Below are 14,153 nucleotides of genomic sequence, written 5' to 3'. Positions count from 1 at the left end.
GGTGAGTTTGGATGGGGCTGATCCTGCCTCGGGCCCCCAGGGATCCCTGCTGCTCTATCTGACGATGATGATGATGACGATACAGGGGCTATGGGTGATTATGCTGTTGTGATGAGGCCTTACAAAGACCTCCCTTGCTCTCCCAGCTCAAGGTGCCCAACGCAGACATACGGGCAAGGGTCAAGACCCTTTGTCTAGCATTAATGACCTTTCTCTCTGGCCCCGAGGCAGCCGAGCTTGGCGTCGGCTCCCACCCCGGCAGCGCAGAAGGAGCCTTTCCAGGAAGAGCCAGCTCTCCCTGCCCGTCCGACCTCGCGTGTCTAGATGGCCCATCGATCGCAGGACCCGCACCAGCGCCGGAAAGCTGGCCCCGGGCCTGGAGAAACATCAGCCCTGCAGGATGCATCCATCACACACGCAGGCAGGACCGTCCGCCAAGCTATTTCCAGGCAGCTCCGGCCCCGGGGCACTCCGCTTTCACGGCCCGATTCGTAGGGAGCGACTGGCACCTAGTGGGGGAACCTCAGAGCGACCGAGCGACTGTGCAGGGGAAGGGGGAAGGAGGGAGAGAGCCCCGCTCAGCCCAGCGGCGTGGCCTAGTGGTTACCATGATGGCCTAGGAGACACAAGACTATTTGGGTTTCTACCCCGCTGCAACATCCTGAGTAAAGTTCTCCTGTCGGCTTCCCTGCGCGGGCACCAACCAAGGTCTGGGTGGTCCTCCAAGCATCCCACGCTGCACCGCTCCTCAGCCCCCATGCACATCCTGCTGCCGCGGGCCGCTCTGGTGTGTGGCCCCCCTCTACTGACACCCCTTTTTTTTAGGCTTATTTATTAAACGAGCTCCCTTGTGCCACTTGGTCATTGCAAGCTCGCTTTGGGATCCGCTCGCAGCATCCCAGGGACCTGGGAACCGAGAGGGACCAGCTGGTCCTTGGTGCAAACTGAAATGGGTCTCGATGGAAAGCAGGAACCGGCTCTGTTGGCGTTTCTTCTCCATCCTTCGGTGCAGGGGTGCCCAGTCTCTGCTGGGTCGGATAAGGGTGTGGGGTCGACCCAGCAAATGGGATAAGCACGTGGGCCCTGTGCAGTCTGGATCAGACCCACCCCGTGTGCACTCAGTTGGGCGCACAGCCCCGGCCCCAGTGCACTGGATCAGACCCACCAGCCTGCTCCGATCTGGTGCACGGGGCCACCGGTTGTTAATATACACTAGCGAGATCCCAGGCAAAGGCCAAGCCCCCACTACAGAGAAAAACAACCTTCCCCCCAGTTCGTACCAATCTGAGCATGGGGTAAAATCCCTTCCAGACCTCAAATATGGCATCGGTCTGATCCTGAATGGGGAGGGGCAAGTCTCAGACCAGTTCCCCCAGCCCCAATCGGACAAGGAGGGCAAGGAGCAGAAAGCAGAGCAGACAATCAGGCAGGGTGCACAGGGCAGGGAGCAGAAAGCAAAGCAGTAGGTCGGGCTGGGAGCACGCAGTAGGGAGCAGAAAGCTGAGCGGAAGATCATACAGAGAGCAGAGAGCATGGAGAAGAAGATCAAGCAGGGAGCACAGAGAAGGGAGCAGAAAGCAGAGCAGGGGGCACAGGGGAGGGAGCAGAAAGCTGAGTGGCATATCGTACAGGGAACACAGAGCATGGAGCAGAAAGCAGAGCTGGAGATGAAGCAAGGAGCACAGGACTAGGAGCAGGAAGCAGAACAGCAGATCAGGCAGAGAGCACAAGGGAGGGAGCAGAAAGCAGAGCGTGACCTGCCTTGGGCTGACTCCTGCTGCAATCTGCCCCTCCACAGTGTCACAGCCGCTCTCCCTGGGGCCTGAGCTCAGACGAGCAGGACCGTCACTGCCCCGGTCACGTTTCTCCCCACGTTTGCCCGCCTGCCGTCTCTGCCGTGGTCCATGGGTGCAAAACCGTGGCCCCTGGGTCTGGGTATCGCAGAAGGGCCCTCCGGGTCTTCTCGCCCAACCCACGGGCACGAGGGCCTCAGCACAGACGAGGCCGATGAGACTCCAGCCTCTCTCCCTCGGGCACATTGGGTTTTGCTTCCACCCCAGGGATGGTCATTTCCATGCCTGCATTCCTCCTCCCCATTTCCCATCCATCGTGGGCCCTCACCATCCTCACCAACACCAGTCCAGGCCCATCACTGGTTGGTCTGGATCTCTGCTCCGGGCTCATGCCCACATCTTCCTTCAGAGACCCCGGTGACAGGTCCGGTCTGGCTCTAGAGCACCTGACGGACGTCCGACACAGTCCCGCCCGGCCCTTCCTGTGTTGGATGCAACCCCTGATCCGGTGGGGCAACATGTGAGGGTGCAGACAAGCCCCAGGGCAGGATGGAGGGTGGTCTCCAGAGCCCATCCATGCCCAAGCAGAGGGGTCTTAGCTTCGTAGAGAAATCAGGCTGGAGGGGACCTGCAGAGGTCACATCTAGCTGGACCCCTGCCCGAGGCAGGATCAGCCCCGTGCAAACCATCCCAGACAAATCCATCATCATTGCCCAAGGCTAGGGATCTGTGGCCGGCTGGAGAGACCCCAGGCCCTGGCCTCTCTGCAATCCAATAGGATATTTGGGGGGCTATAGATGCACTCTTAATAATTTATCCAAGCCTGCCAGGCTCTTTCCGCGCAGACCCAGCGTCATCGCACCATGTGCAACCATTCACTTCCCCCAAATAAATCCGTCAAAATGAGGCATGTGTTGGGTTCGTGCTCTCGGCTTTACAGAAGTCAACTGATGACTCAAAAATATGCGATTGCCGGTGGCTCTTTATTTCCAGCCGCCCTCAGCAGTGCTCCCCCGCCTACGCCATCCTGAGCATGGGGTGAGACGGCAGAAACTCCTCGAGACGAGAAGGTTCACTCCGTCACGAGCAGAGAGATGCCGTTGATTTGGTCTTTTCTTGCCGGCATTTCATAGGATCACACACAATGAGGGTGGAAGGGACCTCGGGAGGTCACATCAAGTCCATCCCCCTGCCCCAAGCAGAACCAGCCCCAGCTACATCATCCCAGCCACGGCTTTGTTGAGATGGGTCTTAAAAACCTCCAAGGATGGAGAGTCCACCACCTGTCTGGGTGACGAGTCCCCCTGTGAATGCCCCGCGGGGGGGACAGGACAGCCTAGGCTTGGTTTGCAGCTGCCCGTGCCGGGACCCCCGCTCTGGGCAGGAATAAATCCCCGGGGACTTTCTCTTCCCCGTTCAGTGCGGTGCAAACCCTGCTCCTGTCCCCTCCAGCGTCTCTCCTAGGCCTGGCCTCGGTCTCTCCCCTAAGGAAGCCCCTCCGCAGCCCCCAGCCTCCTTGCTGCCCTGCTCCGCACCTTGCCCTGATCACTGGACATCATTGGACACTAAACAAAAGTCAGGCTGGAAGGGACCTCGTAAGAGCATCTCATGGCAGGAGCATCCCTGACTAACCCATGCCGGCCAAGTGTCTATCTAATTACTGTCTAGACATCAGGCAGCAGCATCCCAGGCCCAGAGCTTCGAGCGGGAGGAAGAATAAAGCAAAGTGCATGACTGATAAGGAAAGACGTGAACCAGAAGCTCCCCAGGGAGCTTAAGAAGAGGCTGAGCATGAACTGCTGCAAAAACGACATGTGTTTAGACAAACTGCCCCCCACCCCCTCCAGAGGTGAGACCCAGCCCGGCAGAACATCTGGAACGCCCCCCAGCCGGCTCCCAGCAGCTGGGAAAGGTCAGGCCGGGGCAGCCAGGGCTCTGCGGCATTGGGTTACCATAGGGTTTTCTCTCTCACAGGAAAGCATTTCAGGAAAAAGCCAACGGCCGGCCGGAAAATATGACCCTCCGATTATATGCATGAGACCGGAAAAGCTGCGGGGGGGAGAGGAAGAGGGGGGGAGTGAAGCGGGTGGTTTTTAGCTTCTCTCTGCTGTTGCATCCTCATTTAGAGTTGATGGCCAGGGGGTGCAGAAGGGGAAAGAAAAGCCCAGCCCGTGGCCTGCTGGCAGGGTCTCCACACAGAGAAGCCACATCTCAGCTGGGAACAGGGAGGCTTCTCTCAGACCCCAGCGCCGTCTCACCCCCTTCAGCTCCCGGCCTTTTTTCTACTCACTAGTGTGTTAGAAATCCCCCACCGGGAGGAGAAGGGTGTGCTCGCTCCCTGCAGGGCAAGCCAAAATCCCATGCTGGGGGGAGAGCACCGTGTGCGAGTCTCCCTCTGGCACTGGCCACCAGCATGGCCTCAGCCCTGGTTCGCCCAGGTGTCCCGCATCACGCTGGACAGGCCCGTGAGCCACAAAACTGGCGAGGAACAACGTCCCCGGAGAGGCAGGCTTGCTGCCAGATGCGACCAGCTCTGGGGTGGAGCGTGCCAGCAGTTCAGCAGCACGCAGTGATGCCAGGACAGAGCGGGGTGGCTGCCCCCGAGACCGGCTTTCCCATCCCAGAAGCCACGTGGCACAGCTGAGGACACCATCCCAGAATGCGCTTGCGCTAAGCAAAGGAGAGCATCTTGTTCACTTGGTGCTGGGCAAAGGGGCAGCAGCTGACCCCATATGCCTGGGCTGACAAGACCCCCCAACCAACCCCTGTAGCCCGAAGGATTAGGGACAGGTTAGGGAAAGGTTAAATTTAGGGTTCGGGTTAGGGACAGGTTAGGGGTAGGAATAGGGTTAGGGACAGGTTACAGTTAGGGTTAGGGTGCAGCACAGCTCCAGGCCCCTCGTCCGCCTCCTGTGGGGTTTTACCCATCACTGCTGCTTCTGGGCCACCCTGCAAGGCCTCAAGGCTCCTCCGTCCCCCGACATCTCTTTGGGGCGTGGGGGACACACGAGGGGCAGCACGGCTGAGTCCCACGGCTGGCAGGGGCAGCGTGGCTGAGCTCCCAGCATCTCTAGGGAGGGTTGTGTTGACTAATAAACAGTCCCCTAAATCCTCCGTTTCCCAGGGAGGTATTTTAGAGCACTCGTGATGTATTTTTAGGGAGATGCTCGGAGCCTCCCAGCAGCAGCAGGTCTGGCGCCGGGGCCGTGGTCTGCACGCTGGCTGACATTTAGCATATAATTAGATGCCGCGGCGTCTTGGCCGTCTCCTCTGGCCGGCTGCAGTCCCATCAGCTAAACACACCGGGGGGAGAGACCCATTCAGGGGATGGTTTGACTAGCACCTGGGTGTGCGAGAGAGGAAGCAGAGCCTAGCAGGACTTTCCAGGAGCATCCGTCACGCTCATACAAGCCTCATTTAAGAAGCTATGCCCTTTCCGGACCTGCCTTTCCCTCCAACCCGGAGCAAATTTGGGGACGTTATCTGCTCTGTCCTGACTGGAGATGGCCCCAAAGCACGTCGTTCTGGACCGGCGATTTTTCCCTGACCTGCAGGAAGGATGCAAAGGTGGCCGCAGGCTGTGGAGCAAGGAAGAGCACACACCAACTGCTGAAGCTTCCTGAGCCTGACGAAGGGTTTTTGAACCCGAAAGCTTGCTTAATAACTATTAAGCTATTGTCCAAAATAGCTGTGGGAGGGTGACATCCAGCATGGCGCTAGGACCAGGAGAGAACAAGGAGGAGTCCGTACCATAGTGGGGAAAAGGAGGTAGAAGAACAGCCTTGTAAAGAGCTCCGGGCAGGGTTAAAGATCCCTGGTAGACACAGGGGACGCACCTACACATGCATTAATGCGCTTTACTTAACGTGCATTAAATTTAGTACCTCCATTGTGAGGTACTAGGAAAATGCGCATTAGCCTGTCTTAATGCCCATTAACTATATAGCACAGTTTTTATTGATGCTTTAATGCACGTTAAAATAGGCTAATGCGCATTAAGACGCACGTGTAGATGCACCCAGGGAGACCAAGTTGGAACTCAAGCTGAGCAGAAACCCATTTCTCCGTATCTCTAGCTACAGGTGCTTAACATGGGCTGTAGCTCCCCACGTAAGAGAATCATTGCGTTCCCCCAGGCCCACCACCAAGTCTGCAGCAGAGCAACCAGCCCGGAGATAACAGACACCAGACAGATTTCCCTGTGCAAAAAGAACAGAGCATTTATTCCTGCGTTCCCGTACATTTCGAGATACAATTCCAGCACTCCGGACTCCAAGCTGGCATTCCAAGCAACGGTATACTTTAGATAATTGATTTATTTTTTCTTTTATCACTTATAAAGCCATACAATGAACTGCAGAGAGTCAGGCTTCTGTACAAAGGGAAGAGAATAGCCAAGGGGGGAGTTCTGCACATTCACACACGGGTGGCGGGTAACAGGGTCGCCTTTATACACGTGACAAAGGTATGGGCACAAAGATACAAAATATAAAGGATATTTCCATCTCTATAAATACACAGAAACGGGAAAAGTGAGGGAGTTTTCCCCCTCCCCACCCCCTTTTTTTTTTTGCGCGCATTTCTGACTTTTTTTTTTTAATTAACATGGGGAAAATAACCCCAAACAAAAACAAAAAAAAAAACCCCAAAAAAGTCATTTCTAACCTCTTCGTTAACACTGATTAGCAAATAACGTTGTAACATTCCCCAAATGATGACGACAACATACAACAACGGGAGAGACAGGACAGTGAAAGAAATACTGCAAAAAACAAGGATTTTTTTTCTTTTAAAGAACCCCTCCCCCCGCAAAAAAATCCCCACGAAGACCTAGTCTGAAAGAAAACAAAGACCCCGACCCCCTTTGCTGTCTCGTTTTTCTGTCTGCTGAATCAGCATGTTTTTGCTGTCTGGATTCGTTGTTTTGCTTTGTTTTATGGTAGTGCTTTGTGTTCCTGCGGAGCCTTTCCAATGAGGCCCTCGCAAAAGTGCTTTGGGGACTTTAACGACAAGATTTGAAGAGGTCCCTCACCACTAGACGTGATGGGACCTTTGCCCTCAACTGCTGTGGGTAGCCCAACCCCCTGGACGATCGAAGGTACTAGGTCTAGAGAGGCACGCTGCTTACTAGTTGGCCCTCCCGGGATGCATCGGCAGGACAGGTGGGACCCAGGGGACCTGGAATCCAAAGCTGCCCCTCTGACCCCGTCTGGGTCACCCTGACCCGATGACGTGCAGGGGCCGGAGCAGCAGCCAGGGATGAGTCTGACCAAAGACCTGGGAAGACGAGTTTGAAGGCAACGTTTCGACTAGAGCAGCTGGAGAGATGAAGCCAACATCCCCCCATGCTCAAGGCTGGATTGGGTTCACCTGACTAGGGAGTGAGGCACATGGCTGGATGGCAGCACCAAGGAGGAGGGGTCCAGCTGATGCATACTGGGAGGGAGGTTGAAGAGCGTGACCCGGTGCTCATTGAAGACGATGGAAAGACTTCCCCTAAAGTACCTTCTGCCTCTGTCTTGGAGAAGGGATTAAGAGATAAGCAACTGAGGCCAAGTGCTTTGTCTCTGTGGTTATTACATCCAGATAGGTTAGAGACTGACTGAGCTGTGGCTTTTATCACTCGGTCTGCAGCTAAAGACGCCAGGTTCTCATGTACCCGCTCTCAACTTGCCAGGAAGAGAGAGCTCCAGCCAGTCTGCCTCAACCGGGCCTTTCTGACATTCACACACATTGCATTTACCATGTAATTCACTGGTTAACTGCACCATACATTTAAACAGGTACACATGAAAAGTAATAACTGCAGCATTAAAATGGCCAGCCAGGCACAAAAATGGCCAGCCAGGCACGAAAATGGCCAACCAGGCACAAAAACGGCCAACCAGGCACAAACACGCACTTGAAAAACACAGGACATTTTTGTAGCTGGTTTCTATCGAGCTTGAATTCAAACGTGTGGCCTGGCACTTACTCCAGAATCGACAGCAAAGAGGGTCGTTCAAAAAAAATAAAATAAAAAGGCACAGACAGGAAACAAAAAATAATAATACATACGCAGGATCGGGGGAAAGTGCGTTTCAAAGGCTATCTTTGGCAAGAATATATGCAGTTCTTTGTGCATGAAGTTGGTGTGTGTGTGTGTGTGTGTGTGTGTGTGTGTGTGTGTACACATGTGGGTGTGTGTAAGATATAACATCCACTGCTGGGGGGAAAAAAATGGCAGTGAGATTACAACAAAACGTTTGCTGGGCTAAATGGCATTGTGTGTCCATCTCAAATATGGTGTCTGCATCGAAAGAAACCAACCCAACGCCTTCGCTGGCCCTTTCGAACACAATAAAATGAACGTGGACAGTGAAGCCAGGCTGTCAGCTGGCGTACATCGGCGTGGTAGCTGGGTGGACATCAGCAAAGTTATACTGGGCATGTCTACATGTGTGCTTTAATCCGCATTAGCCTATTTTAATGCACGTTAACTAAATAGCACTTTTTTTCAGTGACACTTTAATGTGCATTAAAATAAAGTGCATTAAAGCACATGTATAGACATGCCCGGAAGTACTAGGTTTACTGCACATTATTTAAAGCACATTAATGAACGTGCAGACGCGCCCACTGATGCGACTTGGTGAATCCAGAAAGTTACCCAGAAAATGCAACTTTCAACCCAAAGTAAACACATCTGGAAAAAGAGCTGGTTAGTTCCTTACTAGCTTTGTGTTATAAATACAATCTGCGGGCGACCTTAGCATTTGAGATTTCGACAGGGTCTAAAAATCTTCCGTCTTCAGCGAGTGAGTTAGTATCTGAGCCGTGAGCAGGTCACAGCAGAAAGCAAGTGTTTTGTCGCTGTCGGGTCTCGGCTGCGGTGGGGTTATACACGAGATCGCCGGGTTAATTTGATGGGAGCTGCCCTCTGAGTTTTGGGTTCGAGCCCCAATTTTGTAGAGCGGGCCAGCGGCTTGAAATCAAAGAGAAAAAACCCAACACTGGTTTTAGCGGTGAGGGAAAAAAAAAAATAATGTAGTCTGAAAAATAGAGACTTGCAAAAATATATCATCTTTATATCTCTATAAACACAGTGTTTCTCTAATCGGTTAATGGCAGGGTGAGAAGGTCATGGCTGAGCGGTCCATCTGCCTCGAATTCTGCAGAAGGAGGGAGGTTTCTATTGTCGAAAGCAACTTAAATGCTATAAAAAAAGGCCTCAACCGTAGGGTGGGACGGGGGGCGCGGAGCCCCCGTCAATGCTTCCATCCACGCAGCAGTCTCTCAACACATCCCCGAGACCAACCAAAGGCTTCGACGCGCACGCAGCCGCGTCCCGCACATGCACACACACACGCACTCACGCACACGCCACCGGCCCTCGCGTCACATGGCAACGGGGTTGCAGCTCACGCGCTTGGCATGCTTCGCTTGCTTTAGGTGCTAACGAGTTCCTGTAGGCCGAAGGGGAGGGGAAGGGGGAGGCTGGGGTCTGTAAGAGGTGGGTCAGGGAGGGGAGGGGGGTCAGCTGTTATCCGTGGCGCTATACACACGAGGCTCTAGACAGGGTGCAGGGGGCTGTATATAGTGGAGATAAGATACGCCGAAAGCAACAGGGCAAAAAATAAATATCTTCGGTGGAAATTTAACCTTTCCTTGAAAAGATTTTTGCGATTAGCTTACAGTAATCCTGTTGGGAAAGCTCCTATATATATTAGATATAGCAGGGCCGCGTCTCTGGAAGAGGGAGCAGCGCTCAGGTGGAGGGGCCTGGGGCTGGGGGTCTCCGGGAGGTGAACACACAGCCTGGACCACGAAGCCTTGCGTTATGTTGTCCCAATGACGTCCCTACCGCCCTTTCCCTGGCCGTGTCCCTGCCCCAGCTGCTCCGGCGGGTCTATAATCATGGTACATGCAAAGGGGGTTTGGTGACAATGCAGCTCGTGGGACTGAACTGGGGCTGTGAGCGCAGGCTGGAGGGCTCTGGGGAGATGCCCTGCGAGGGCTTTTGGGGTTCCAGATTTCAGAATTAAAAACTAACAGACCCATCGGCTTGGAGGCCCACAAACAAGCCTGGCCCTTTAGGTTTTCCCCCCTGAAGGCACCTGGCTAAAGGTGCAACCAGGCACCAAGGCAGAAAGGAAATCCTGTGACTTTCTAGAGCCCCCCCCGCCACCCCCAGCTCTTCACCCCTCGGCGCCCTCCTCACAGCCAGGCCACCCAAATCCTGATAGGATTGCCTCAGCGCATCTCTCCTGGCATGGGCAGCTTCTTATGCCATATCTTTTCACGTACAAATGCCTGCCTTTTCCCACAAAACAGCTGGTGGAAAACGGCGGGGGCATTATAGGCGAGGAAATACGGTAAGTGCCGTTTCAGCTGCTTGCCAGGGGAAAGGCGAAGTCCAGGCTGCCCTACAGCGAGCGGCCCCTGCTCCCTCCCTCCCTCGCAGCACGGGAGGACCTCGCTTTCTTCCTCCTGCCTTTCAAACACAAGGCACAGGTCTTATTGCAGGACGCGTGGTAGGCGGGGAAATACAGTATCAGATCTGAGGACAGGAGAGAAAGGGACCCCGGTATCTGCAGAACCCGCACGCTCGTGGCTGCCCCGTCGCGTGCCCACGCACGTGCTACACAACACGCGGCCTTTCTGCGCCAGACCGAGGGGTGGTGGCCTCCGAAACTAAAAAGAACGTGCCCAAGGTTCATGGGAGTTTGCTTGCATGCAGCTGACGGGCCATGCAACATCCAGGAGAGCAGGGGAGACAAGGCTGGGAAAGAAAGAGGCAGGATCCCACCCAGACAGGGACCCGTGCCGGCATGTGACGGGCACGACCTGCACAACAAGACCAGGGGGACAGGGCAGGCAGCCTCGCGGGATACAACCCCGGAGCGGCTTCTGACCAGGTCCCGTGTCTTTGGAGCAGGGTGTGAGCAGCCCTGCTCCAAGGGGGTGTTGGTGTGGTCCGCGTCCCGGGAGGAATCCCAGTGGCTCACCTGTGTGTCATAGGTCCCATAGTGCGAACAGGGATTCCCCCGAGATCAGAGCGCCCCGGGCTCTGCGCGACTGGGGCAGGTAGCTCAGGGACCCCCACCCCTCTACCTGGCCCTGGCGCCAGGGACCCGTCCAGCGGCTAAGGGTGCATCTAGCAACACGCGCACGCGCACACGGCAAGGGCACGGAGGCAGGGGGAGGGGGAGCAAAGGGCCCAGAGGGCGGCCACGTGTGGCTGCGTGGCTTCGGCCGCCCCTAAACACGGGCCACTTCCTACCAGTCCATGGATACGAAGGACGGATGCTTCTACGTGGAGTTGGTTTCGGTGGCATCAATGCCCCCTTCTGCCCTGAGCTGGGGTAGCGGTGGGGAGGGCAATGGGTCGCCAGGACCAGCTTCGGGGCCACGGATCCCAAAGCTGCCCTGGTCCTGCTTTGGTCACGTGGCTTGTGACGGTGCCGGGGCTGGCATGGCGTGCTGGGTGCTCATCTGTGGCGGTTCATGCTCCTTCCACGTGTCCGAACTTCCTCCCCCTCCCCCCAAACTCACTTCCCTCTCCCACAATGCACTTCCTCGCGCTCCTTCTCGGCTCCGCTCCAAGTCCTTCTCCAAAATTCAAGGGCGAGAAGCGCCCGGGGGCGCCCGCTCATCTCTTCTGGCCCGAGCTGACCATCACCCGCGAGACGAAGTTGACGATGGCGGCCGCCGGCTGGTCGGGGTCCAGCTCAGCAAAGAGGTGGCACACGTTGTCCGTGGTGCTGCCTTGTTTCCTGGCCACGAAGCCAAAGAGCCTGGCGGGGAGACGGCGGGCGTTAATGGAGAGCTGCAAATGGGGGCTGGGGGGCAGGAGAAGCCCAATCCTGGCTTTCCCCTTGCAGCTGAGATGTCCCAAAGGGACTGGGATGCTGCAAGCAGGCAGTAGGTGTCTAAACCCCCTAGGCTGAGTCACAGCCCATGGATCCAGCGGGTCTTAGGCAGCTCCCAATAAAACCGGGGGCTGTTCCTGTCCTCGAGGGGTAACGGATTTCATCAGGGCCCCTCACACAGCCGAGGGGAAGGGGCAGACAGAGCTGCTCAGATGGAGCAAGCCCCCACCCCAGCGCCCGCCAGGGCACGGGGACTTTTGCAAGCCAGGCTCGTCGACGCTGGCACCGCGTCTGGATGCTTGGCATGACAGGCATATTTTCCACCCCCACGGCCGCCTCGTCCCCTGCATCAATGGGGCATTGTCCGGGCCCGGCCCCGGGGACACTTCACCTCCCCGAGGAGAGGACCGTGCAGGGTGGGCAAGGGTGGGGGGTATATCCTCTGCAGGGCAGGACCGCCCGTGCCTGTAACTATCCCCCTTCTCGGTCACAAGAGGAACCAAATGTCCTTGTTCGAATTAGCCGTTATAAATACGGGGCTCGGGGGGTGCAGACTGCGAGACGTCTCCGGCCTGAGTCGCTTCTAATTAGAGAGGGAAAAATCCGGACAGCTGGGGGGGCTAAGAAAAACCCGCCACGGACACAATGGCTAAAATTAGCAGGGCCCGAGCTCCCGGGGACCTGTCTCCGGCCTCGCGGGGGGCAGAGGCGCGGGGCCAGGGATGCATCCGAGCACAGGGAGAGAGGAGAGGGATCCGCGGGGCTTCGGATGCATTGCCGCCGGCCGCGGGGAGGTGATGGGGTGCCCGGACCCCCGCTCACTCTGCCGGGGGGTCGCGGTGGCACATCCCCGCCCTGGGGGCTTTCCCCAGTGCAGCCCTGCACTGGGGAAGGGAACAAAGGAGCTTTGTCCGCCCCCGTCTCAGCCCAAGCCAACACGGCCTGAGACGCGTGGCCGCCTCGGACGGTGGGACGAGCGGCTGCTTTCCATTTCCATCGGTCCCCCCCCGCCGTCCTGCCCCTTGGAAGACCTGGACAAAGGAGGCAAAGTCACTGCTGGGTCTCAGCCTGCAGAGATCCCCGCTGGGGCACAGACTGAAGGGCCCAGGAGTCCGGGGAAGTGGGATTTATCTGAACCCTGCCCAGAGTTGGGGGTGGGGGGTAAAGGATGGGAAGGGACGTGACCCATGGCACTTACTTTGCAGGCCCGCTGCCCTCCGACTTAGCCCATCTGCAAGGAGAAAAGCAAAGCCAGGCGTTAGCTCCGGCACGTTAGCTCCCAAGCCCAGTCAGCCCCGCGCTCCTGAAAGCCCCCAGCTATTTGCTAGCATCCTCAGTCAAGGTCGAGCCTCTCACCGGGCACCACAGGGGCCTCCCATCCAAGCACAACCCAGCTTTGCTTGCAGAGGCTGGCCAAATTCAGTCTCCTGTTGCAAACGGAGTCCCCCTTGCACCCCTGCATGGGGTTAGCGCCAGGCTCCTGGCATCGGCTGCCAGGCACTGAGGACCTAGGGAAAGGCATCCTGGCCCCTTCCACCCACCCTAACCGAGCAGTGTCATGGAGAAGTTCGCACTTGGCCTTGACCCTTTCCACCCCCCGCTGCCCGTGGGAGACCGGATAGCCTTCCTCCGGGTCACCCGTGTCAGCCGGGGGGTGCGTGTTAGAGCTGGGGAGGCACTTTCAAGGGTCCTGAGCTGACCCATAGCGGAGGAGATCCCTACCCACCCACGGCCGGAGCCACAGCAGGCTCTTTGGAGGGAGACTCGTGACTTGAGCTCAAGGTTTCAAGCTCAAACCCGGAGGGTCCTGGCTGGAGGGTCTTGCCCCCTGCTCAGGGTCAGACCAACATCAAATTTGGGGTCAGGAGGGAATTTTACCCCACTGTCAGTTTGATACAGACTGTGGCGGGGAGAGGGCAGGATTTGCCTTCCTCTACTAGGGGCACGGCCTCCTCCTGGGATCTCTTGAGCATACAGGGGCAGGGGAAATGCCTGGGGCTGTCGGGGCAACTGGATGCAACCCCACAGCTCCACTTCTTTAGGTACTCTGTGAGTTTTGCCTCCAAAGCCCCCCAGCATCTTAGTCACTCTGCACTGGACTCTTCCCAAACCGCCCACGTCCCTTCTTGACGTGCAGGACCCAAAACTGGCCTTGTCCACCTGGGAAGTGTTATTCCCAACCCATCCCAGACAGACGCCCGCCTAGCCTCTGCTCGGACACCGCCAAAGAAGGAGATGTGCATCGCAGGTTATTTTCTCCCAGACCTTGGCAGGGCCCCGGGGGGAAGGGGTGTTGCTATTCTCTGCAGGGATCAACTGATCCCAGCCAATTTCCTCTTATTACCGGCTCTCCAGGCTGGTGCACCTCTCTACCAGACAAGCAGGGATCCTTTTCTTCACATGTAATACACACCCCTATTTTCCCCAGCCGGTGAAAAATTGCAGGTTATGCATGCAAAAATAGTTGTCAGGGTCAAGAAGTTACCCAACCCTGCCTCTAACTGAACCG

General features: G+C 56.6%; 1 protein-coding gene across 1 annotated transcript in view; it reads right to left on the bottom strand.

Annotated features, from left to right (window-relative positions):
• Nucleotides 1-5,987: 5,987 nt before the first annotated feature.
• TNS1 (tensin 1) overlaps nt 5,988-14,153 on the bottom strand; it is a 52,239-nt gene continuing 44,073 nt past the window's right edge. Inside the window, exons 33-35 of the mRNA XM_025192742.1 lie at nt 13,523-13,608; nt 12,843-12,875; nt 5,988-11,569 (exon numbers count right to left, since the gene is read on the bottom strand). Of these exons, the coding sequence (XP_025048527.1) occupies nt 11,425-11,569; nt 12,843-12,875; nt 13,523-13,608 (264 nt within the window). The 3' untranslated portion in view covers nt 5,988-11,424. The remainder of the gene's footprint in view (nt 11,570-12,842; nt 12,876-13,522; nt 13,609-14,153) is intronic.

Source organism: Alligator sinensis, unplaced genomic scaffold (genome assembly GCF_000455745.1).
Source record: "Alligator sinensis unplaced genomic scaffold, ASM45574v1 scaffold1332_1, whole genome shotgun sequence".
NCBI lineage: Eukaryota > Metazoa > Chordata > Crocodylia > Alligatoridae > Alligator > Alligator sinensis.
The sequence above is the reverse complement of the archived record's forward strand: the minus strand, read 5'-3'. Positions and strand labels throughout refer to the sequence as shown.